At 41.1% G+C, this 24821-nt stretch overlaps 1 protein-coding gene across 4 annotated transcripts in view; it reads left to right on the forward strand.

Moving 5' to 3' along the window:
• The first annotated feature begins 2046 nt into the window (after positions 1–2046).
• The window catches only part of KIF27 (kinesin family member 27), a 52255-nt gene continuing 29480 nt past the window's right edge, over positions 2047–24821 (forward strand). The window contains exons 1-6 of one of the 4 annotated variants that reach the window (XM_084628636.1): positions 2047–2164; positions 4622–4690; positions 5577–5953; positions 8504–8704; positions 18834–18920; positions 19089–19810. In XM_084628636.1, the coding sequence (XP_084484762.1) occupies positions 5656–5953; positions 8504–8704; positions 18834–18920; positions 19089–19810 (1308 nt within the window). In that variant the 5' untranslated portion in view covers positions 2047–2164; positions 4622–4690; positions 5577–5655. Of the gene's footprint in view, positions 2165–2318; positions 2480–4621; positions 4691–5559; positions 5954–8503; positions 8705–18833; positions 19811–24821 lie in introns of those variants that run through there. The other 3 variants (XM_084628635.1, XM_084628633.1, XM_084628634.1) reach the window with 3 other exon arrangements.

The raw sequence follows: 24821 nt of genomic DNA on the forward strand, positions 1-24821 counted from the left end.
CCAAACCCCACAGCCCTGCCCAAACAGATGTTGGCAAACTTTCTTGACTTATGCAGTTGTGATACACTATAACCACTGGATTCTTTTCAGCAGTACTACTGCTTAGCGAATTATTTCCTATTTTGTAGTTGTGCATTTGATTTTTTTATTTTTCCTTCTTAAGGGTAGTATTTTGCACTTTTATCTTTATTGAATTACATCTTGTTGATTTCAAACCAGTTCTTTAATTTGTCAAGGTCATTTTGAATTCTAATCCCGTTCTCTAAGGTACTTGTAACCCCTCCAACCTTGTCATCTGCAGATTTTGTAAGCATACTATCCACCCCATTATCCAAGTTTACTATTCAGTATTTTCATCAATACAGGACCCCTGTAATATCCCACTACGTATACCTTCCCAGCTCAACAGTGAACCATTGATAATTATTCTTTGAGTACAGTCTTGCAACCAGTGGTGCACTCACTTTATAGTAATTTAATCTAGATCGCATTTTCCTAGTTTACTTGCTTATGAGAATGTCATGTGACTGCATCAAAAGTTTTACTTAAATCAAGATACATCAGGTCTACTTCTCCTATGCCTCCACTCCCCCATGCATCTAAAGAATTGGGTTTTTTACCCCTGAAAGCTTGTGCCCAAATAAATCTATTAGTCTTTAAGGTGCCACCGGACTCCTTGTTTTTGTGGATACAGACTAACATAGCTACACCTCTGATACTCTGTGTCTGTTTTCTTTTGGCCATAAGATGGCTCTTTTGTAATTTGTGTGTCTTCTGCAGCACTGAGAACATTGGTTAATTAATGGAAGTGATGACAGAGATAGCTTTGTTGTTTTGGTGGGGGAGGGGGCTTGAAATTAATTGGAAAAACCTCAGGCTGGTACATTTAGTTATCATTATGGTAGAGCACCATAAGCACAACAGTGTAAGACACCTGGTAGTGTAATGTGATCTGGTGGCAAAATACCAGCTGAGTTGCTGCGCAACCCATGACATGGCTGTGTAACATGATGGTTGGCTGTGATGGGGTGGGGTAATATGTGAGTTATGACGACGGGCCTGGTGGCAGCGTAACAGCTGCTAAGTGAAATGGAGATAGGCGGCAGCAGCAGAACCTGTAGCAAGTGGCAACTGATGAGGGGAGATAGATGCCATCCTGCCAACTCTTAATGATTTTATCACAAGTCTTGCAATATTTGGTTGTTTATTTAAAGCCACAGTTTCTGGAGCCAATGATTGAGAATCTCAACTTTATTTTTTGTTCTTAAAGTACAATTCTAACCCCGGGGAGGGGGAAGTGTGCAGAGAGCAGCTCGATCAGGATTGCCCTAGGCTCGTCCCTCCACCTACCCCTCTCCAGCAGCTCAGAAAGCAGATGTGCCAAGGCATAATTTTTTTTTTAAGACTGAAAAAAAACAACCACTCTTGTCTCATGATATTTTGAGGCCTGATTTTTGAACATGTAGCAGGGACATGGCCATTGGAGACCTAGCCTGGGGTGAGTGGCTCCAGCTCAGGGCTTAGCGACCTTTCAGAAGTGGTGGGCTGTGTCTTCATTTAGTCACTCTAATGTAAGGTTTCGTGTGCCAGTCAATACATTTTAATATTTTTAGAAGGTCTCTCTCTATAAGTCTAGAACATATAACTACACTGTTGTATGTAAAGTAAATTAGGTTTTTAAAATGTTTAAGAAGCTTTATTTAAAATTAAATTAAAATGTGGACCACCCCCCCCCCCCCCGAACTGGTGGCGGGGAGGGAGCCCTGTGGCACGGCGGGAAGTGCTGAGGCCTGAGCTGAGCCAGACTGAGGGGGCGCAGACTGAGGCCCAGCTTCCTCACATGGCCCAAGTGGGACGGAAGGCGAAGCCCCGCAGCCAGTCGCTCGGGTCTGGGGCTTGAAGCCGGCGGCGGGGGCGGCCTCCTGCAGGGCCACCCACACACGGGAGCGGCGCGGCCGGGCAGCGGCGCTCGCAGGGTCCTGTAGGGGGCACTGCGCCGGGCGGGGCGGGAAGCGCCGCTCTTGGGGGCGGCAGAGGCCTCGGACTCGCTGACCGCCGCCGGGCCGGAAGGTTCCGCTGTTGCCTGGTGACCGCGTGTAAACAGAAGGGGAGTGGCGGGGAGCGGCCTGCGTCACTCTCCGCCCGTGCCCAGCAGCAGCAGCAGGTGGGTTTGCCGCAGCCCCGCGGGTCGGTGCTTCCCTTCCCAGCCCTCTCCTGTGCCTGGCACCGGCCCCGCCAGCAGACGGGCCGGCGTGGGGGCCTTCCCCAAGGGGAGAGAAAAAGGGAGAAAAGCTGGGCACCCCCCGGCCCGGTAGGAGCCACACGCTGCCCGTCCCGCTCGGGCATAGCACCGAGCAGTGACGCTGCTCAGCCGAGGAGCCGCGCCGGGGAGGAGCAGCCTGATCCCCGTGTCACAGGCCGGGCGCTGAAGAAGGGTGGAGAAGTTAAGCAACGTGCCCAAGGCCAGTGGCACAGCCAGGTCTGGGAGCCAAGTCTCCTGGGTCCCCCCAGGCCTGCGCCCTGTCTTAGCAGGTGGTTCTCGAGCACTGGGTTAGGGAGCTACAATGGCATTCCCAAGGGTTTTCTGGCACCACACCACGCAGGGGACCCCTTTCCAAACACAGTGCAGCAAAGCGGCTTTTTTGTTAGCTGAACCCAGGTTTAGTCTGAGGATGATTTCTGCACCCGATTTTAATAATAATAATTAATTATAATGATTGAGCAGAGAGACAAACTGTGACATCTGCATGTGTATTATGACTGGTTATATGAGTAATTCATAATAGACTTCTTAAAATTATATATTTATGTTACATCTGTGTGCCAGTCTGTCTTTCGGATTGTGGTGTGTGTCTGGGGGAGGATGGGGAAATCCAATATTTCAGATAATAAGTAAATATATTAGCATAATACATGTGCATAATATTGGCACTAGGTGAACAAAGGAAGAACTTTTAGCCATATTCTTGCATTAAATATTTCAGTTGCTAAATATTAACATGAAAGCTGAATGAACCCAGAAGTCAGATCTCCTGATTCTCATTTTAGAGACCTGATCCCCTATTAATTAAAGGCTCTGCACTCATTGTATTTTCCACAACTTTCCAAAATTCTTTGTGATAACAAGGTAATGGTCCATGGAGGTAGTTTTTTTTTGTTTGTTTGTTTAATACTGTAAAAGCTAATACATTTGGCAGGTATAAATACTGATTTATATTTCAGTTAGTGGTTTCTAAAGAGCTCATGATATTTTCATTCAGACTAAAAACAATTCTGTGTAGAAATAATTAAAAAAATATATATATATTTTATTTGTGTGGACTGGGGTTTGCTTGTGCTGAGCCATCAGACAATAGAATTCTTTCTACTCTGCATACTACAAACGGTTGTACCTGTGCTCTATGCTTGTAGAGAGACTCTATTCTGTGTATTTGTAAACCACAATCAGGTTTCTTTAAAGACTTTTTTGTCTATGCTGAAAATGTTTAGAAGTGATCTTGTAAGATATTTCATCTAATACCCCTGTTGCCCCAACTCTGGACTCTCTTATGTTTGAGAGTTTTGTGTGCTTTTTTTTAATTAAAAAAAGTTCAGTAACCAACAGTGTACATAATATTGTTATGAGACCCTAGTAAGTTCCTTATATAGGGAAATCATCTCTCTTTCTATAAACAGGCACCATTTAAATAACAAACAAATCCTTCTTCCCCATCCCTCCCATATATAGTAGCTACAGTACAATGCCACTTGGAATCTACTACTTGTTCTGCTTTCAGTTTGATTCCTGGGGCACTCATTTCCACTCACTATTGTCAATTAAAAAAGAATACTTAAATAGGGGTCCAGTTTATAAAATAGTGAAAACATCTTTTAGACCTTTGGATCCATCTCTCTGCAACTGCAGAATATAGTTCGTGAAAAGTGATCATGACAGTGAACATATCCAATACTAAAGTGATACTAAATTTGTGGTTACACCAAACCTCAAGAAAAAGCTAGTTATAAAACTTTTTATTTAGGCTTTGATTCTAAAGTATTAAAAGGCAGGAAATCCATACCTACTATTTATATGACAAGCTAGCCTTTACGTATTCCTATATATGGAAGTCTAGCAAACAATGCAACCCACAAGAACTACTTCTTCCCCTCATTTCTGCTCTCATGGGACTCTTGGAACTGAAGTCGTTGTGGTCACGCAGCCTTTCCATAACTTAAACTCTGAACCTTTGGTGTCCTGAGGGGGTGTCCATCCATGCCTGACAAACTCAGCTTTCCAGAAGGTTCTTGAAAGTAGCTGTGGGAGGAGGAACATCCCATAAGAGTGAATATGCAGAGGGCAACACAAGGAACCACAATTGCTATAAGTTACCTGTTTTCAAAAAACAAATGAAAACAAAAAACAAAACTGTCATTTTAATTAGGTAGGTACTTAACACTGATTAAAAAGGCCTGACTTCTGCATCAGGCTTCTTAAAGTATAATAATCAGAGAAGTATTTAAAATTACACCTTCTTGTCATATGCAACTAATCTGTTTCCCGTGTGCTTTTCAAGTCCTGTCTACTTATCTTATGTAAGTGGAAGACATTTTTAATGTGCTTTTACTTCTGTTTCCCCTACAGAGCTAATATAGCTGTTGGAGAGTGAGTTGGATTAATTCTGAGCACGTGCTTCATCAACAGAATTGATAAGTAAGCTCTCACGGTGCTGTCTCTATTACTTAATGTACAGGTTCTCAACCTTTTTGAAATTATGCCATCCTCCCACATAACTTTTTTTTTTAACTTGGAATCATAGAATATCAGGGTTGGAAGGGACCTCAGGAGGTCATCTAGTCCAACCCCCTGCTCAAAAGCAGGACCCATCCCCAATTAAATCATCCCAGCCAAGGCTTTGTCAAGCCTGACCTTAAAAACTTCTAAGGAAGGAGATTCCACCACCTCCCCTCCCCATCCTTACAAAATGGGACTTTCCAATGTAATCTAGGTGGAATTGGGGCTATTAATACATTGATTCCAATAAAGGGAATTCTACTAGAAATAAATCAGTCCTGTGCATAGGCTAGGAAACCTTTTAAAAGCACATGCCTTAGTATCCACAAAGTTTTCAGGGCAGTATTTCTCAATTTCAGCATTGAAGAGTGCTAGTGGGCATTGCTCTATGTCGCAATACCACTCGGTGAAATTTGTCCTAGCCACCCCACTGTCAGATGGTGTGGCAGATGGGCTAAATTTCACTGAGTGGTGTTGTAACCCTGTGAGTGAACGGGAAGGCTCACTGTACCCCCATAGAAAGTTTAGCAAGCCTCCCCAGGGGGGAATGCCCCCTGTTTGAGAACAGCTGACTTAATGTAATCATGCCATGTCCAGAAAGAAATCACTTGGCTTTCAGATTCCAGGTCGAATTTGCTGGTCTGGTAATTAAGAGGGGGGGAAAATTACCTATAAACTGAAGGAATATGGGACTGGAGCCTTCTATGCCATTTTTACAGGACAGAAACTCACTCAGTTTAGTTAACTAAGTCACTGGGAAATGAACTTCTGTTCACTGTGTATTTCAGAAAACTTTGTTTCTTAGATGCAGAAGATTGAGAATGCTGTGAAGACAAGAACCATAAGAAAATTTTTCAGGTTAAGTGTTAAAATTGGAGGCTGTCATGGAAGAGATTCCAGTTAAAGTTGCCATAAGAATAAGACCTCTGCTTTCCAAAGAGATTCTTCACAACCATCAAGTATGCATGAGACTGGTTCCAAACACACAACAAGTTATCATTGGGAAAGACCGTGTCTTCACGTTTGATTTTGTATTTGGCAAAAATTCAACTCAAGATGAAGTTTATACAACTTGCATTAAGCCTTTAGTGGTGTCTTTGATTGAAGGATATAATGCTACAGTTTTTGCTTATGGACAGACAGGGTCTGGGAAGACGTACACCATTGGTGGAGGTCACATTGGTATGTTTTGGAAAGTTTAATTTGTTTTTGTGATTTGTGACTAGTGTACTTGCCTAAACCAAATAAATAATACATGGAAGGCTATGTGATAGTTGTGAAATAACTATATTTTACAGGTGTATTTTTAAACACCTGAGGCGAATAGTTGTTCAGGCTGGCTGTTAGGTTTTTGTTTGTGTGTGGGGTTTTTTGTTTGTTTTTTGCTGCTTGATTGACTTTTCCTATTAGAACACTGGGCTGGCTCCACTTGCAATAAATAATTCCAACAACTGTGTCTATGCAGCATAGAGAGCACTACAGTCTATCTATATCTGAGAAGTTTCTACAGTGTTCATTGCCACAGTATCTAAGCTCTGTGCTACTGTCAGAAAACAGTTAAAAGGCTAATAGAGAACACTGCTATAAACTAATATACTCTTCTGACTAAACATCCGTGAGATGAGCTATCCAGAACAGGGGTTTACCTTAAATTAGACTGTACTCAAGAACCCTGAGAAATGTCATATGAAGTGCTTTTCCTCCTCCACACACCCCCAACATTGACAGTGCCAGCCACTGATATGAGGTTGGTTGGAGCTTCTGGATTTGACCCACATTTAAAATAGGATTGTTTTAGATGTGCAACTATTTGCTCTCATCTTCCAAATTTAATCCCAGCCTGTGCTTGAGCATCAAGATCTCATTTATTTTAACCTGTTTGCTCTTAACTTTATTAGGTATTAACTAAAAAAAGCAATGGTGAGCAAATCTATCTAATCTACTTTAGGTATTTCTAGCATATCCATCACTATAGTATTTGCGTGCCCAGAATATTTTTGTGCTCTTCAAATAATTCATTTGAGCACCGTAAGAGTCTGTTCAGAATGTAGTATTCAATGTAGAGTCTGCTTACATCTTTATCTAAAGTAAGAGTTGAGAAAATATTATTTTAGCATTAGTATATTAGTGAATCTGAGTGAGTCTAGGCCATTGTAATATACACTTCCTTTTGGTTCCCTCAGCATGAAAATTACACAGATGTAGCCTCTCCTTAGACTCAAACTGAGTGTAATGAAGTTTGAAATTGTCATTTACATGTTGAGGATGTCAGGAGGTAGGAAGTACACCACCTTAGATTCCTTTAGACTCACCTATGAATTTGGCCCTCTGTCTTCATCTGATGGCCTAAAAAAGGATACACTTTTAGTATGAGATCAGTATCATAGAGATCAGAATTTTGGTTTAAAATGGCAAACATCTGATCTTTACTGGCAAAATTACCCCAGAAATGACAGCTCTCTTAACCATCATCATTCTGAGTTATCAGACATTATTATTATTATTTATTATCATTGGAATTCTATTCCTGTTAGAGCATGCTGCTGCTGTAGAATTTTATAATAGAAAACAAGATGGTAAGACATTTCTTATTTCAATGTCTTTGTGGTTCAAGATTCCAGATTAGACTCCTGCTGTTTAAATATTGGCGACATCATCAGGTAATCAGCATATTATTCTAAAATATGGAAAACAGTCTTTTATCTTTCCGACTAACTGGGTCGTACTATCTTTTTTTTTCTGTGTTTAAATTGAATCATTTGAAGATTAGATTCCCTCCCTTGACCATGTTCACTGTTTTCAGGTGTTAATTCTCCTAATAGAAAATCCCAAATTATAACATGGCAGTTCTTTTTTTAATTTCACCTTTCCAAGTGGATATAAATAGATTATTTTAAAAATCTCAGTAAAAATTAAAATCCTCTTTATTCTTAATTCTTTTAATTTCTTGTCATCTTTTGACTAACCATGGTTATTGAATATTAAGCCTGAGTTACCTAGAAGCATTAAATAGCAGGTGCCACAGTACAAAGCTGTTCAAAGCTCAGCAATTTTTTTCATATATACCTATTGAGTCACTGATTAGATGGGACAATTTCTAATTTTCTTGGTTAGAAGGTGTGAGCCACTCAGAAGCCTCTTATCAAGGCCCAACCAATTTCCATACTGTGGAATAAGTAACATCTGAGATCCTTTCTGATATTTAAAAGCAGGAGTTTGACATGGCATTGGTGAGCCATATGTTGGTTGAAAGAACAAGAAGTGCTCCTAAATATTGTCTTCTATTTCCGGCACATGGGAACTTACTGAACTACTGTTGTACCCTTATTGGAGCAAGAGGTATCTACTGAAAATTGAGGTTGTCGTAAAATTGTGCAATGTCCTGGCCATCAGTAATCACTGAGTGTAAAATGTGGCTCATGAGAAATATAGGCTTATAATAGTGATGCATTTGACTCCTGAACCACCCATCATGTTGCCCTCCAGTTTATATTAACAAGTAATTTATTGGAGCTTGATTATGAATCCTGTTAAGGATTGTAAACAAATATTCAGCCATTCAATAGTATTGATATATTGTGACTGTTTGACAGGACTAAATTCTTCAGATTCATGGGTGGCTTAGCGCTACTGGCCACAGACTTTTGTTCATGTTTCAGAAGTTTAAACTTTATAGTTTGTACTAAAGATATATTCACTGCAAGTCTGGTGACGTTTCTGTTTATATTTTAGCATCGGTTGGAGAGGATGAAAAAGGTATCATTCCACGTGCTATACAGGAACTATTTCAGAGCATCTCTGAAAACCATAATATTGACTTCAGTGTGAAAGTATCTTATATAGAGGTCTACAAGGAAGAACTCAGAGATCTGCTGGAGTTAGAGACTTCTATGAAAGATTTACACATCAGAGAAGATGAAAAGGGAAACACAGGTAGAGAAGCCTATTTGAACTCAAAAATTTATTAAATTTGCTCCTACTTATATGCTTGAAAGAATATTTCGTTCTAAGTGCAAGTTTATGAAAGCAAATGCAAATGTTCTTGTCTTCTCTTAAAAGAAAAAACACTTATTAATTACTGTCAAGGTTCCTCCCCCACTCTGAACTCTAGGGTACAGATGTGGGGACCTGCATGAAAAACCTCCTAAGCTTATCTTTACCAGCTTAGGTCAAAACTTCCCCAAGGTAACAAATATTACCCCCGTTATCCTTGGAATGGCCGCTACCACCACCAAACTAATACTGGTTACTGGGGAAGAGCTGTTTGGACGCGTCCTTCCCCCCAAAATACTTCCCAAAACCTTGCACCCCACTTCCTGGACAAGGTTTGGTAAAAAGCCTCACCAATTTGCCTAGGTGACTACAGACCCAGACCCTTGGATCTTAAGAACAATGAACAATCCTCCCAACACTTGCACCCCCCCCTTTCCTGGGAAATGTTGGATAAAAAGCCTCACCAATTTGCATAGGTGACCACAAACCCAAACCCTTGGATCTGAGAACAATGAAAAAGCATTCAGTGTTTTACAAGAAGACTTTTAATAAAAAATAGAAGTAAATAGAAATAAAGAAATTCCCCCTGTAAAATCAGGATGGTATATATCTTACAGGGTAATTAGATTCAAAAACATAGAGAACCCCTCTAGGCAAAACCTTAAGTTACAAAAAAGATACACAGACAGAAATAGTTATTCTATTCAGCACAATTCTTTTCTCAGCCATTTAAAGAAATCATAATCTAACACATACCTAGCTAGATTACTTACTAAAAGTTCTAAGACTCCATTCCTGTTCTGTCCCCGGCCAAGACGACTACAGACAGACACACAAACCCTTTGTTTCTCTCCCTCCTCCCAGCTTTTGAAAGTATCTTGTCTCCTCATTGGTCATTTTGGTCAGGTGCCAGCGAGGTTACCTTTAGCTTCTTAACCCTTTACAGGTGAGAGGAGCTTTCCCCTGGCCAGGAGGGATTTCAAAGGGGTTTACCCTTCCCTTTATATTTATGACACGCCCCCCAAATCTCAGCTAGGGTGAAACACTGGCTGGGATTTCTTCCTGGAGCTCTAGGAAAACAGAGTTAATAAGACACATGCATCTCTAAATATACTACCAAGTACATAAAGACTAACAATATTTTCCACATCTCAAGGACGATTTTAACCAGTTGATTCTGGGAAACTTTCACGGGAGAGTGCATCAGCCACTTTGTTAGAAGCTCCTGAGATGTGTTGGATGTCGAAATCAAAATCTTGGAGAGCTAAACTCCACCGAAGAAGTTTTCTGTTAGTTTCTTTGACGGTGTGAAGCCACTTTAGTGCAGCATGGTCGGTTTGCAGGTGGAAACGCCGTCCCCAAACATATGGGCGTAGCTTTTCCAGAGCGTAGACAATGGCATAACATTCTTTTTCAGTGACTGACCAGTTGCTTTCCCTCTCAGACAGTTTTTTGCTGAGAAACACTACAGGGTGGAATTCTTGATCAGGTCCTTTCTGCATTAAAACTGCTCCCACACCACGCTCGGATGCATCTGTGGTTACTAGGAACGGTTTGTCAAAGTCTGGGGCCCTTAGTACAGGGTCAGACATGAGTGTCGCTTTAAGCTTGTTAAAGGCCTTCTGACACTTTCCGGTCCACTGAACAGCATTTGGCTGTTTCTTTTTGGTTAGGTCTGTCAGTGGGGCAGCGATTTGGCTGTAGTGCGGTACAAATCGTCTGTAATAACCGGCCAAGCCTAAGAAGGATTGAACCTGTTTCTTTGACTTTGGGACAGGCCACTTTTGGATAGCATCCACTTTGGCCTGTAGGGGGCTGATAGTTCCTTGACCCACCTGGTGTCCAAGGTAAGTCACTCTGTTTAGGCCTATTTGACACTTCTTAGCCTTAACAGTTAGTCCTGCCTCCCTTATGCGCTCAAGGACTTTTTGTAGATGTTCCAGGTGGTCTGCCCAGGAATCCGAAAATATGGCCACATCGTCAAGGTAGGCGACTGCATATTCTCCTAATCCCGCTAGGAGACCATCTACAAGTCTTTGGAAAGTGGCGGGTGCATTTCGCAGCCCGAAAGGGAGTACATTAAATTCATACAGCCCGAGATGTGTGATGAAGGCTGACCTTTCCTTGGCAGATTCATCTAGCGGTACCTGCCAGTACCCCTTGGTTAAGTCCAAGGTAGAGATGAACTGGGCCCTTCCCAGTTTCTCTAATAGTTCATCTGTGCGTGGCATGGGATAGTTGTCTGGGCGAGTTACAGCATTTAGCTTACGGTAGTCCACGCAAAAACGTATTTCCCCATCTGGTTTGGGAACTAGAACCACTGGAGATGCCCATGCACTTTCAGAGGGGCGGATTACCCCCATCTGTAACATATCCTGGATCTCCCGTTCTATAGCAGTTTTAGCTTGAGGAGACACCCGGTAAGGTTGGACCCTAATTGGGTGAGCATTACCTGTGTCAATGGAGTGGTATGCCCGTTCAGTCAGTCCTGGGGTGGCTGAGAACGTTGGCGCGTAGCTAGTGCACAGCTCCTGGATCTGCTGTCGCTGCATACGCCCAAGGGTCATGGAGAGGTTCACCTCTTCCACACCACCAGCACATTTCCCTTCGTAGTAGACACCTTCAGGCCACTCAGCGTCGTCTCCTCCCTGGGCTGTAACTGACAAACCTTTAATTCTCTGGAATAAAAGGGCTTTAGAGAATTAATATGATACACCTTAGGCTTTCGGTTGGAGGTGGGGAATGCTATGAGATAATTAACAGCTCCCAGGCGCTCCTGGACCACGAATGGCCCTTCCCACGATGCTTCCATTTTATGGGCCTGGAGCGCCTTTAAGACCATGACCTGGTCTCCTACTTTGAAGGAACGCTCTCTGGCATGTTTATCATACCAGGCTTTTTGCTCTTTTTGAGCATCCTGTAAGTTTTCTCTAGCAAGGGCTAAAGAGGTTCGGAGGGTGTTTTGTAGGTTGGTTACAAAGTCCAGAATGTTAGTTCCTGGAGAAGGTGTAAATCCCTCCCATTGCTGCTTCACCAACTGCAATGGCCCCTTAACCTCACGGCCATATACAAGTTCAAATGGGGAAAACCCTAAACTGGGATGTGGTACAGCTCTGTAGGCAAAGAGCAACTGCTGCAATACTAGGTCCCAATCATTGGAGTGCTCATTTACGAAATTACGTATCATGGCCCCCAAAGTTCCATTAAACTTCTCCACCATGCCATTTGTTTGATGATGGTAAGGAGTGGCAACCAAGTGATTTACCCCATGAGCTTCCCAAAGGTTTTTCATAGTTCCTGCCAGGAAATTAGTCCCTGCATCTGTGAGGATGTCGGAGGGCCAACCTACCCTGGCAAAAATGTCTGCTAGTGCCTGGCACACGCTTTTAGCCCTGGTGTTGCTTAGAGCTACTGCTTCCGGCCATCGGGTGGCAAAATCCATGAAAGTCAGTATGTACTGCTTTCCTCTGGGTGTCTTTTTCGGAAAAGGACCCAGAATATCCACAGCTACTCGCTGAAATGGAACTTTAATGATGGGGAGTGGCTGGAGAGGAGCTTTGACCTGGTCTTGGGGTTTTCCCACTCTTTGGCACACCTCACAAGACTGGACATAGGTAGAAACATCCTTGCCCATTCCCTCCCAGTGGAATGACCCCCCCAAACGGTCTTTGGTCCTGTTCACCCCAGCATGGCCACTAGGGTGATCATGGGCTAAGCTCAAGAGCTTGGCCCGGTATTTAGTTGGAACTACCAACTGTCTCTGAGGATGCCAGTCTTCCTGGTGTCCCCCAGAAAGAGTTTCCTTGTATAAAAGTCCTCTTTCTACAACAAACCTGGATCGATTAGAAGAGCTGAGAGGCGGTGGGTTGCTCCGTGCCGCCGTCCAAGCTCTCTGGAGGCTTTCATCTGCTTCCTGTTCGGTCTGGAACTGTTCCCTTGATGCTGGAGACATCAGTTCCTCATGGGATTGTGGACCTAGGCTTGGTCCCTCTGGAAGCGATATAGGGGATGGAGCTGTTTCTGTTGACTGTGAACCGCTCTCCGCTGGTGTACTATGTTGGGATTCAGGCTCCGGCTGAGCCTCTTGTGTAGGGTTATCGGCTGCTGCCAGTTCAGGTTCGGTGGGGCCCTCTGGTGTTGAGGTTGCAAGTACTGGATTCAGTGCTGACACGGGGTCTGGTGTTGGTTGTTCGGCTGGTTCCGGTTCTGGGACTGGTTCCGTCTGGGTCTCTGGGACTGGATCCACTACTGCTGTTGCAGACATTGGCCTGGGGTCCAGGTCCATCACCTCTGACTGGGTCCTGATAGAAGTTTCCGGAACAGAGCTAGGCCTCACGGCTTGTTTAGCCTGGTTGCGGGTGACCATTCCCACCCTCTTGGCCTGCTTCACATGATTGGCCAAGTCTTCCCCCAACAGCATGGGGATGGGATAATCATCATAGACTGCAAAAGTCCACATTCCTGACCAGCCCTTGTACTGGACAGGCAACTTGGCTGTAGGCAAATTGAAAGAGTTGGACTTGAAGGGTTGAATCGTCACTTGGATCTCTGGGTTGATTAAATTGGGGTCCACTAAGGAAGCATGGATAGCTGACACTTGTGCTCCGGTGTCCCTCCACGCGGTGACCTTCTTCCCGCCCACACTCACAGTTTCCCTCCGCTCCAAGGGTATCTGGGAGGTATCTGGGCCTGTGGACCTCTGGTGTGATTCCGGTGCAATGAACTGTAATCTGTTGGGGTTCTTGGGGCAGTTGGCCTTTACATGCCCCAGCTCGTTACACTTAAAACATCGTCCAGCTGACGGGTCACTGGGGCGAGGAGGGTTGCTGGAGAACGGGGTGGTGGGACGATAAGGGGTCTGGAGGGTTCTTTGGGAGGTAGGTGGGGCTTTGGGCGGCCCCCGGTAATAGGGTGTGGTCTGGGGTGGTCCCTTCTGGTCTCCGCTCCAACTGCGACCAGTTTTCTTCTTCTCTGCCACCTCCACCCATCTGGCTCCAATCTCTCCTGCCTCAATTACAGTTTTGGGTTTCCCATCTAGGATGTATCTTTCTATTTCCTCAGGAACACCCTCTAAGAATTGTTCCATTTGCATTAGGAAGGGCAAATTTACTGGAGATTCAACACTTGCTCCTGATATCCAGGCATCCCAATGTTTTACAATGTGGTAGGCATGTCGGGTAAATGACATGTCTGGTTTCCACCTTAGGGCTCTGAACCTCCGACGAGACTGCTCGGGTGTTATCCCCATTCTGACTCTCGCCTTGGATTTAAACAGTTCATACTTGTTCATATGTTCTTTAGGCATTTCAGCTGCCACCTCAGCTAAGGGTCCACTGAGCTGCGGCCTCAGCTCTACCATGTATTGGTCAGTAGAGATGTTGTACCCAAGGCAGGCCCTTTCGAAGTTTTCTAAGAAGGCCTCAGTATCATCACCTGCCTTGTAGGTGGGGAACTTTCTGGGATGGGAAGTGGTACCTGGAGAAGGATTGCTAGGGTTTGTTGGTATATTCTGCTGGGCCTTTATCCTCTCCATCTCCTCCACATGCTTCCTCTCTTTTTCCTTCTCCTCCTCCTTCAGCCGCATGAGTTCTATCTGTCTTTCATGTTCCCTTTGTTTTTCCTCAGCCTGCAATTTGGCTAATTCCAGCTGTAGTCGAGCTGAGGATTTGGCCATTCTAACCTCTCTGTTTTTAACTAACTTTACACCCGAGGTTTAGAAATAAACAAACAAAACTTGGCTGTAAAATTTTGCTGTGCTGGAATAGAATACCTATTCTCTGATAGTGATTGTCAGCCTACAGAAAAAGACAATTCCCTTGTCTCTGCTCTGGGCCCAAATTAAAGCAAAAAACCTCCAACTACTTGGAAAACTGCTTACCCAGCCCAAAGAAAAAAAAAATTTCTTTTCAAACCTGTGCTCCTTGTAAAACAAAAAAAAAATCAAAATCCTAAAAAAACCCTGCCACTTTTGTCTCCAGGCAAATGGGTAGAGCACACACCCCCTATTTACTTTTAGGAAGAAAAGAAAAAAAAAAAAAACCTCTGGGTTGGAAGACTGTGAATTTCCCTGCAGGAGTTAAGTACCCTGCCTCCAGGCAAAGAAAACCTGCAATTCACAAGATAATCCCCTTTTGTCTCTGCTTGGCCACAAAGCAGAGAGAAACCAAGCTGCTTTCAGTTTCAAAGCTGCCTTCTGGACTTCCTAAAAATTCCTTTTTAAAATCTGTATTTCTAGTTCAAAAAATCTCAACTGGATCTCAAAATGATTTCAGGTTAATCCCACCACTGTGCCACCATGTCAAGGTTCCTCCCCCACTCTGAACTCTAGGGTACAGATGTGGGGACCTGCATGAAAAACCTCCTAAGCTTATCTTTACCAGCTTAGGTCAAAACTTCCCCAAGGTAACAAATATTACCCCCGTTATCCTTGGAATGGCCGCTACCACCACCAAACTAATACTGGTTACTGGGGAAGAGCTGTTTGGACGCGTCCTTCCCCCCAAAATACTTCCCAAAACCTTGCACCCCACTTCCTGGACAAGGTTTGGTAAAAAGCCTCACCAATTTGCCTAGGTGACTACAGACCCAGACCCTTGGATCTTAAGAACAATGAACAATCCTCCCAACACTTGCACCCCCCCCTTTCCTGGGAAATGTTGGATAAAAAGCCTCACCAATTTGCATAGGTGACCACAAACCCAAACCCTTGGATCTGAGAACAATGAAAAAGCATTCAGTGTTTTACAAGAAGACTTTTAATAAAAAATAGAAGTAAATAGAAATAAAGAAATTCCCCCTGTAAAATCAGGATGGTATATATCTTACAGGGTAATTAGATTAAAAAAACATAGAGAACCCCTCTAGGCAAAACCTTAAGTTACAAAAAAGATACACAGACAGAAATAGTTATTCTATTCAGCACAATTCTTTTCTCAGCCATTTAAAGAAATCATAATCTAACACATACCTAGCTAGATTACTTACTAAAAGTTCTAAGACTCCATTCCTGTTCTGTCCCCGGCCAAGACGACTACAGACAGACACACAAACCCTTTGTTTCTCTCCCTCCTCCCAGCTTTTGAAAATATCTTGTCTCCTCATTGGTCATTTTGGTCAGGTGCCAGCGAGGTTACCTTTAGCTTCTTAACCCTTTACAGGTGAGAGGAGCTTTCCCCTGGCCAGGAGGGATTTCAAAGGGGTTTACCCTTCCCTTTATATTTATGACAATTACAGATATTATGAAACGAGGGGAGATCTATTGTAGGGATACATTTTATTGATAAATGTAAAGTTCATCTTGAATGGTCTGATACTGAGATAAACTGCTAGTCTTTGTGGCTTTGAAATGGATGAATGACAGAATGTTCTTGGTGGAACACGGGTTTTTGAATAATAATCCATCAATAAATTTTAAACTATTGTGCAGGGATCAGTTACTCTTCTTTAGTACAAACATTTATGCACGTAAATTTCTAATCAGCCTCAGTTGACCACATATCCTTCTATGACAAGCTCTTTCCATTCATCAGTAAAATCCTGGGGAAAATCTATCTCGGACAGTAATATTCTTTATTACTTCTGTATTTTCAACTATCCAATTAAACAGAGACCTAGGAGGTGCGGAAGCTGTTCAGAAAATCCTTGGTCCTTAAGCAGCATATTATGGAATCGCTACCACAGTGTTCTAGTTACGGCTGAGAAGCAATTTCCATTATAAGCATCTATTTTCAGTCCGTTTTAACTGGGGTGGGGGGGAATTATCCTTTTGAACTGAGATTTCTCATTCTTGTTCTTAGACCAAGTTTGTAAAATTCCATATAGCTGTGTTTAAGTTATTCAAGCATGAAACCTTTATCACCATTAAGATAAATTTTTTTATACATTTTGGATTTTTGTTTGTTTGTTTTGCTGTGATGAATTAAACATAGCTTCTTTGTAGTTAATTATTCTGAGCTTGCTATGACAGCATCCTCAAAGATAGCAAATATATTGACTGTAGAAATGTTTTCAAATGAAGTAAAATTCTGTGGTATACATGGGATACACCAGTGGCTCTCAACCTTTCCAGGCTACTGTACCCCTGTCATAAATATAAAGGGAAGGGTAAACACCTTTAAATCCCTCCTGGCCAGAGGAAAAACTCTTTCACCTGTAAAGGGTTAAGAAGCTAGGGATAACCTTGCTGGCACCTGACCAAAATGACCAATGAGGAGACAAGATACTTTCAAACTTGGGGGGGGGGGGGGGGAAACAAAGGTGCTCTCTCTCTGTGTGATGCTTTTGCCGGGAACAGAAAAGGAATGGAGTCTTAGAACTTGGTAAGTAAGCTAGCTAGAAATGCGTTAGATTCCATTTTGTTTAAACGGCTGATAAAATAAGCTGTGCTGAATGGAATGTATATTCGTGTCTTTTTGTAACTTAAGGTTTTGCCTAGAGGGATTCTCTATGTTTTGAATCTGATTACCCTGTAAGGTATTTACCATCCTGATTTTACAGAGGTGATTCTTTTACTTTTTCTTCAATTAAAATTCTTCTTTTAAGAACCTGATTGCTTTTTCCTTGTTCTTAAGATCCAAGGGTTTGGGTCTGTGTTCACCGATGCAAACTGGTGAGGATTTTTATAAAGCCTTCCCCAGGAAAGGGGGTGTAGGGTTTGGGAGGATTTTGGGGGGAAAGACGTTTCCAAGCGGACTCTTTCCCTGTTATATATTTGTTAGACACTTGGTGGTGGCAGCAATAAAGTCCAAGGGCAAAAGGTAAAATAGTTTGTACCTTGGGGAAGGTTTAACCTAAGCTGGTAAAAATAAGCTTAGGGGGTTTTCATGCAGGTCTCCACATCTGTACCCTAGAATTCAGAGTGGGGAAGGAACCTTGACAACCCCTTTCAGAAGTCTGATTTGTCTTGCGTACCCCCAAGTTTCACCTCACTTAAAAACTACTTGCTTACAAAATCTGACATAAAAATACAAAAAAAAAAAACCCATAAAAAAAGTGTCACAGCACATAATTACTGAAAAATTGCTTAATTTCCCATTTTTACCATATAATTATAAAAGAAATCAATTGGGATATAAATATTGTACTAACATTTCAGTGTATAGTATATAGAGCAGTATAAACAAATCATTGTATGAAATTTTAGTTTGTACTGACTTTGCTAGTGCTTTTTATGTAACCTGTTATAAAACTAGGCAAATATCTAGATGAGTTGATCTACCCCCTGGGGTATGTGTACCCCTGGTTGAGAACCACTGGGATACACTGTTTTTTTTCCTAATTTCTCACAAGGCAACATGGCACAATGCTCCCTTGCACATGGGGCCCAATTTTTCAGTATGGCATCATCTTGTCCTCCAGTTTTGCACTCAGTTCTTTTGTGTATGCACAGACCTGCATGTAAACATTTGAAGAGCTCAGGAAATTCAAATTAATTGCTTGAAGTAAGTGTTACTTGGTCATATTTCCTAGATATAATGAAGTATAAACATTAATACCCTCTGGTCCAATCCTGCAAATTAGCCTCTGAATAGTTCATTGACTTCAGTGGGACTACTCACATGAGTAAAATTACTCACAAATGTAAGCGTTTGTTGTATTAGGCTGATAGACAATAATACAAATATATAGGTATAAAGTGACAAAGTTGTGAAAACCATAACTTTGAATTTTCTATCTTTTGTTTGTTTAACGTCTTCACTGTAACCTTGCATTTGTTGTTTTTTTAATTGATTTAAATAAAGTCTCAACAAGCTTTTTTGTAAAAAGGTAAAAATGCATTTTTTTAACAGTACATATATATATTTTATACATATGCTACAGGTTTAATATGCTGTATGCAGTGCTTCCATTAATATAACTTTTTCTTGTAGGTATTTGCTGTGAGCTCATATGCTAATGTGAACTTGTGCACATTATTATAGCTAATTTTATTTGCTGGATTTTTAGTGTGTTTTTTTGTGGATTAGTTTGACTATTCATGACTTTATCTAAAAACTGTTTTTCTGTAAACTTTTGCTGAGAACTTAGTGTTAACCCATTATTCATGCTTTCCTGGGCTTGATGTTTGTAGTGATTGTTGGTGCCAAGGATTTCCAAGTGGAAAGCGTGGATGAAGTGATGAGCCTTTTAGAAAGTGGGAATGCAGCTCGCCACACAGGTACGACACAAATGAATGAGCACTCCAGCCGATCTCATGCTATTTTTACCATCAATATTTGTCAGCAACGACCTACACAGTCTCTGAAAAATGTAGCTGCTGCGCAAGATTTCTCTCTGAGATCAGGCCAGATCATTGCTTCTAAGTTTCACTTTGTGGACTTGGCAGGATCAGAAAGGGTGACAAAAACAGGGAACACTGGTGAACGGTTCAAGGAATCAATTCAGATCAACAGTGGCTTGTTGGCTTTGGGAAATGTGATAAGTGCTCTTGGAGACCCAAAGAGAAAAAGTGTACATATCCCATATAGGGATGCTAAAATTACTCGTATTCTGAAAGACTCCTTAGGAGGAAACGCCAAGACGGTCATGATAACATGTATAAATCCGTCCTCATCTGACTTTGATGAGTCTTTAAATTCCCTCAAATATGCCAACAGAGCCAAGAATATTAGAAATAAACCAGTTGTAAACTACAACCCTGAGCGGGACCGGATTGATGAAATGGAACTTGAGATCAAGTTGCTCCGGGAAGCTTTGCAGAATCAGCAGGTTAGTGTAATGAGCCATGCTAGCCAGGGATCACAGGATATGAGTGAAGATAGGACTCGAATTCATTCTCTTGAGGAGCAGCTTTCCCAGCTTCAGGTGGAATGTTTCAACTACAGAAATTGCATAGAGGAAGCGTTTCCCTTTCTAGTTGAACTAAATGACTTTGCCAGCCTAACAAGGCGTCAACAAGAGAAGCTGCAGGATTGGATCAACATGGCACAGGAGCTAAGGAAGGTAGCTCTCGTCATGCCACGAACTGATAGTGGAATTGGAAGCGACCAAGAAGAGCCACATCATATTACAATTCTTCAACTGAAGAGGGAACTAAAAAAATGCCAGGTATTAAACTATAACTTATTAATTTAAGTATTGTTACATGAAAGGGTAGCCCACTAGTAGAATTCACATTAGACTTTGAAAGTTTTAAAATACTTAACCCTATCATCTGCATTTTATCTAGGGTTTGATCTAGTTAAATAATAGCAGCATTGCAAAATTCTGTTTGCCTGCTCACTTGGGTGAGTTATTCATTTTGATAGGTGATTTAAAACATTAATCATCATTGTGTTAGAGGTGGGCAAATAGATTTTATGCTCGGGCTAATGAATTTTCATTACAGCTTTAAAGAGCTTGAATAACAGTATGATGACCTCTCATCCGTTAGTTCTTTCCTTTACAGTGATAACTGAAGCTGTCAAGTTAAGTGAGAAATCTCTTTTTATATCCCACCAGTATAACTCAATGTATCAAAGCCACAGACAAGTTGACAACATAGGTCATCTGATGCCAAGTTGTATCCACTCTACCTACTTACTTGGCCTCAACACTGTCGTGTCAAGTATCAGTGTCTAACCTAGTACTTATTAAGTCAGTCCTTCGCAAGAATAATAAAAGCTATCCTTCAAAATAGGGATGTCAATTAATTGCAGTTAACTCACGTGATTAACTCAAAAAAATTAATCGTGATTAAAAAAATTAATCACACTTATAACAATAGAATAACAATTGAAATTTATTAAATATTTTGGAGGTTTTTCTACATTTTCAGTATTGATTTCAATTACAACCCAGAATACTAAGTGCTCAGTGCTCATTTTATATTATTTTTATTACAAATATTTGCACTGTAAAAATGATAAAAGAAACAGTATTTTTCAGTTCACTTCATACAAGTACTGAAGTGCAATCTCTTTATCGTGAAAGTGTAACTTATAAATGTAGACCTTTTTTTATTACATAACTGCAGTCAAAAACAAAGCAGTGTAAAACTTTGAGCCTACAAGTCCACTCAGTCCTACTTCTTATTCTGCCAATTGCTAAGGCAAACAAGTTTGTTTACATTGACAGGAGATACTGCTGCCTGCTTCTTATTTACAGTGTCACCTGAATGTGAGAACAGGCATTCATATGGCACTTTTGTAGCTGGTGTTGCAAGGTATTTACATGCCAGATATGCTAAACGTTTGTATGCCCCTTCGTGTTTCGGCCACCATTCCAGAGGACATGGTTCCATGCTGATGATGTTCATTTTAAAAAAAAAAAAATGCATCAGTTAAATTCGTGATTGTACTCCTTGGAGGGGAGAATTGTATGTTTCCTGCTCTGTTTTATCCGCATTCTGCATATATTTCATGTTAGAGCAGTCTCGGATGATGACCCAGCACATGTTCGTTTTAAAAACACTTTCGCAGCAGATTTGACAAAACGCAAAAAAGGTACCTATGTGAGATTTCTAAAAACAGCTACAGCACTCGACCCAAGGTTTAAGAATCTGAAGTGCCGTCCAAAATCTGAGAGGGATGAGGTGTGGAGCATGCTTTTAGAAGTCTTAAAAAAGCAATACTCCAATGCAGAAACTACAGAACCTGAACCACCAAAAAAGAAAATCAACCTTCTGCTGGTGGCATCTGACTCAAACGATGAAAATGAACATGCGTCAGTCCGCACTGCTTTGGATCATTATCAAGCAGAACCCATCATCAGTATGGAAGCATGTCCTCTGGAATGGTGGTTGAAGCCTGAAAGGACATGTGAATCTTTAGCACATCTGGCACATAAATATCTTGCAACGTCAGCTACAACAGTGCCATGCAAACACCTGTTCTCACTTTCAGGTGACATTGTAAACAAGAAGCAGGCAGCATTATCTTGTTTGTCTGAGTAATTGGCTGACCAAGAAGTAGGACTGCGTGGTCTTGTAGGCCCTAAAGTTTTACATTGTTTTACTTTTGAATGCAGTTTTTTTCTACATAATTCTACATTTGTAAGTTCAATTTTCATGATAAAGAGATTGCACTGCAGTACTTATGAGGTGAATTGAAAAATTTTCTTTTTGTTTTTTACAGTGCAAATATTTGTAATAAAAATAAATATAAAGTGAGCACTTTACACTCTGTATTCTCTGTTGTAATTGAAATTAATATATTTGAAAATGTAGTAAACATCCAAATATATTTAAAATAAATGGTATTCTATTGTTTAATAGCACGATTAATCACAATTAATTTTTAATTGCTTAACAGGCCTACTTCAAAAATAAAAATAACTGACAAAAAGCTGTTTTTCTTTTACTTGTCAAATCCTTAGTTGACTGAGAGCTGTAACGTTCAAGAAAAAAAATAGTGTTTCTCAAAACTGCAGTTTTTTTCTTGTTATCCATTATTCACAGGTTTTCTTATCATAGCACTCCTTGGACGTGTATTTCTGTGTTACATATCAGCCTTCTGCTTTTTGGTGCCATAACATTTCTTTTCAATTCTCCTGCTGAGGTGAGAATTTTGAAGAAGGTATGAGATTCCCAGCAGGACTGCTATCTAGGAGGAGGTGAGAGAGGAACTCTTGTGCTGGCAACTTTGAACAGTTCTTTCTCAGAGGCAGACATAAGGTTGCAGCCTTTCAGCTCATAATAGTGCTAGACAATGACCTGCTGAGAGAGACGAGCTCTTTGCCATCTCAATCATGACTACCCCCTCTCCTCCCCCCCAAAATATTACATGATAAACATACATAACTTCTTGGGGGACAGCCTCTTAGCAGGTGGAACTTTTGGAAACAATGTTATGTTAACACGCTTTGTATGGATAATAAAAAGTACACTAAACCATGCAGCTTTAACCAAATCAAAAGTTAATGGTGTAACTTAAGACATTTGAATCAAGAGTTTAAAACTGACTGAAAGTGGCATTAAAAGAATAAGAATATTAATAGTAGGTCAACAACAATAATCTAATCTGAGTCTATATCTTGTGATTGAAGGAATCTGTGCTCCTATGTGTTATAAATAGTGCAACAAAATGCTTGTTTTGTTGGGGAAACCTACTTTGAGGTTTGCACATGAATTCTGATGCAGTTTATAGACTCTCTCTTGGGAAATGCCTATATAAATTATGTCTTCCAATTGCTTTCTTTTAATTTGTTTAAAAGGAAACATATGCATCTACTCTTGGTTCCTTTAACTCTGAATGATCTTTCTCTTTGCTTGTGATTTCCCCCTCTGGATTATTTTAAACCTCCTACTTCTCTGGAGAGTCTAGGGTGCATGTTTAATTGCTTACAGGTAAGGTTGCCAGGCAAACCACTCCTCCTTCTTGTTGCTGTGTTTCAAGCACTGAGAATTATCCTGTTTTGCCTCTTTAGCAGTGGCTAAACTATATTTATACAACATAAACAAGAATATAGTAGAGCAGGGAAAAATGTTCTAAGATTTCCAGCTCAGTTTGTCAAAATATGCTTCCTCAGTGAATAGTTCCAAGTATATATTCATATTACACTTTACTGTTCCTCATAAATAATGCAAATCATAATAACATTCTAATTTTGATCTTAATTTTTAAAAAAATATACCCCTATAATGGGAAAAATTAAGTAAGATTTATCAGGATGTTTTTTTCCTCCCTATGAATGTTAAGTAAAATTATTTGGATATGATAAATTCTTTACGTTAATTCATTGTCCTCTTCTGTTTTAACAATTAGCATAGTTTATTGTAACAGTTTCTTGATGTAGCTGTATTTTCTTTCATATACATAAGAGTGCAGCTTTCTGGTATTTGAATGTAAAATCAAAAAGGAAGTAAATGGACAACATACTACTTATTCTCACATCTCGCCCACAACATGCATATTTATCTTTATTATTAGCTGTTATTTTCTCTACTATTAATTAAGTCAGGTCAGAATATGAAGTGGAGAATTCTTGGTTTTCAGCGATTGCCTGGAATCTGAATGATGTTACCGGTCCAATGTGGGCCAGGAAATTGAAGCGTCAGTTAACTTTTGAAGTGATAGAGACACTTCAGTGCTTTGATGCACACAGTCAGAATAAAGTTCTATCTTGTAATGGTTCATAAATCGCTTGGATGATCAGTTTAAATAATGTTAACAATTGGCCCATCTCAGTGTATTTGTCAGCAAGAGGTAGGTAGAACAGCTGTAACCAGGCTAACCAGTCCTGGATCATCCAGATGACTCAGGCCTGTTTTGCACGTGGGTGATAGAGTTGCTTTTTGGATGTAGAGCTCAACAAACCTCTGGCCCCTAATCAGCCTCATACATGCCCTATCTAACGCCCTTCTCTCTGCTGTAGTCCTGGGGAATCCCTCATCAGTTCAGTGGCAGGAGAAATGGAAGGGGCATACTTTTGTCTTGGTTTTTTTATTGGGAGGTTGTGTATGCCTCTGTTCGTGGTTCAATCTGAGCTGTGAATCATCAATCCCCATAATTACTAGGTGGGACATTCTCAGACCCCTTTCCACCCACAATCTCTTTTCTTGGATGGTATTTCTGTTTTGAAGCTGTTCCTTTTTAAGGGTCCTTTGGCTAATTGTCATTTAGCTGGAGAGGTACCTAGTCTTTGTTGTAATTGCAGCTGAGGCACTGAACGTGCTCTGTGCTTTCCTGGAGTCATTCACCAGTGCTCAATTGCAATATGTGATAATTGGGGTGGAGTGACTCTCTATGAATCTGCTCTGAGAAAAGAATGGTTTTGGGGAGCCCGTTAGATGTAATAGCCTCATCAGAGAGACTCTTCCCCCCCCCCCCAAGATCATTGATGATCTACCAAGCATCCATGGGTGCAGAGCTCAAATACACTATGCAGCTACTGCAGCGTCTGCACTCTGGAAGTTGCTTAGACCAACATTGGCTCATACACCTGTAAAGACATCAAAAGAAATTTTCATGTGGTTATCATCACAGCTGTAGAACAAGGAAGGCAATGTTAGTTTCTTAACTATTTTATGAGAGATTTGCACTACTCTTGCAGTTAAAATGCTTGGATCTTGTGACTGAATTTTAATGCATGCTGAAAGCAGCATTGTATTAATATACCATTGCATACAGTAGTTCTGGTT

The sequence above is a fragment of the Lepidochelys olivacea genome, assembly GCF_965140295.1.
Source record: "Lepidochelys olivacea isolate rLepOli2 genome assembly, chromosome: 5".
NCBI classification, from domain to species: Eukaryota; Metazoa; Chordata; order Testudines; family Cheloniidae; genus Lepidochelys; species Lepidochelys olivacea.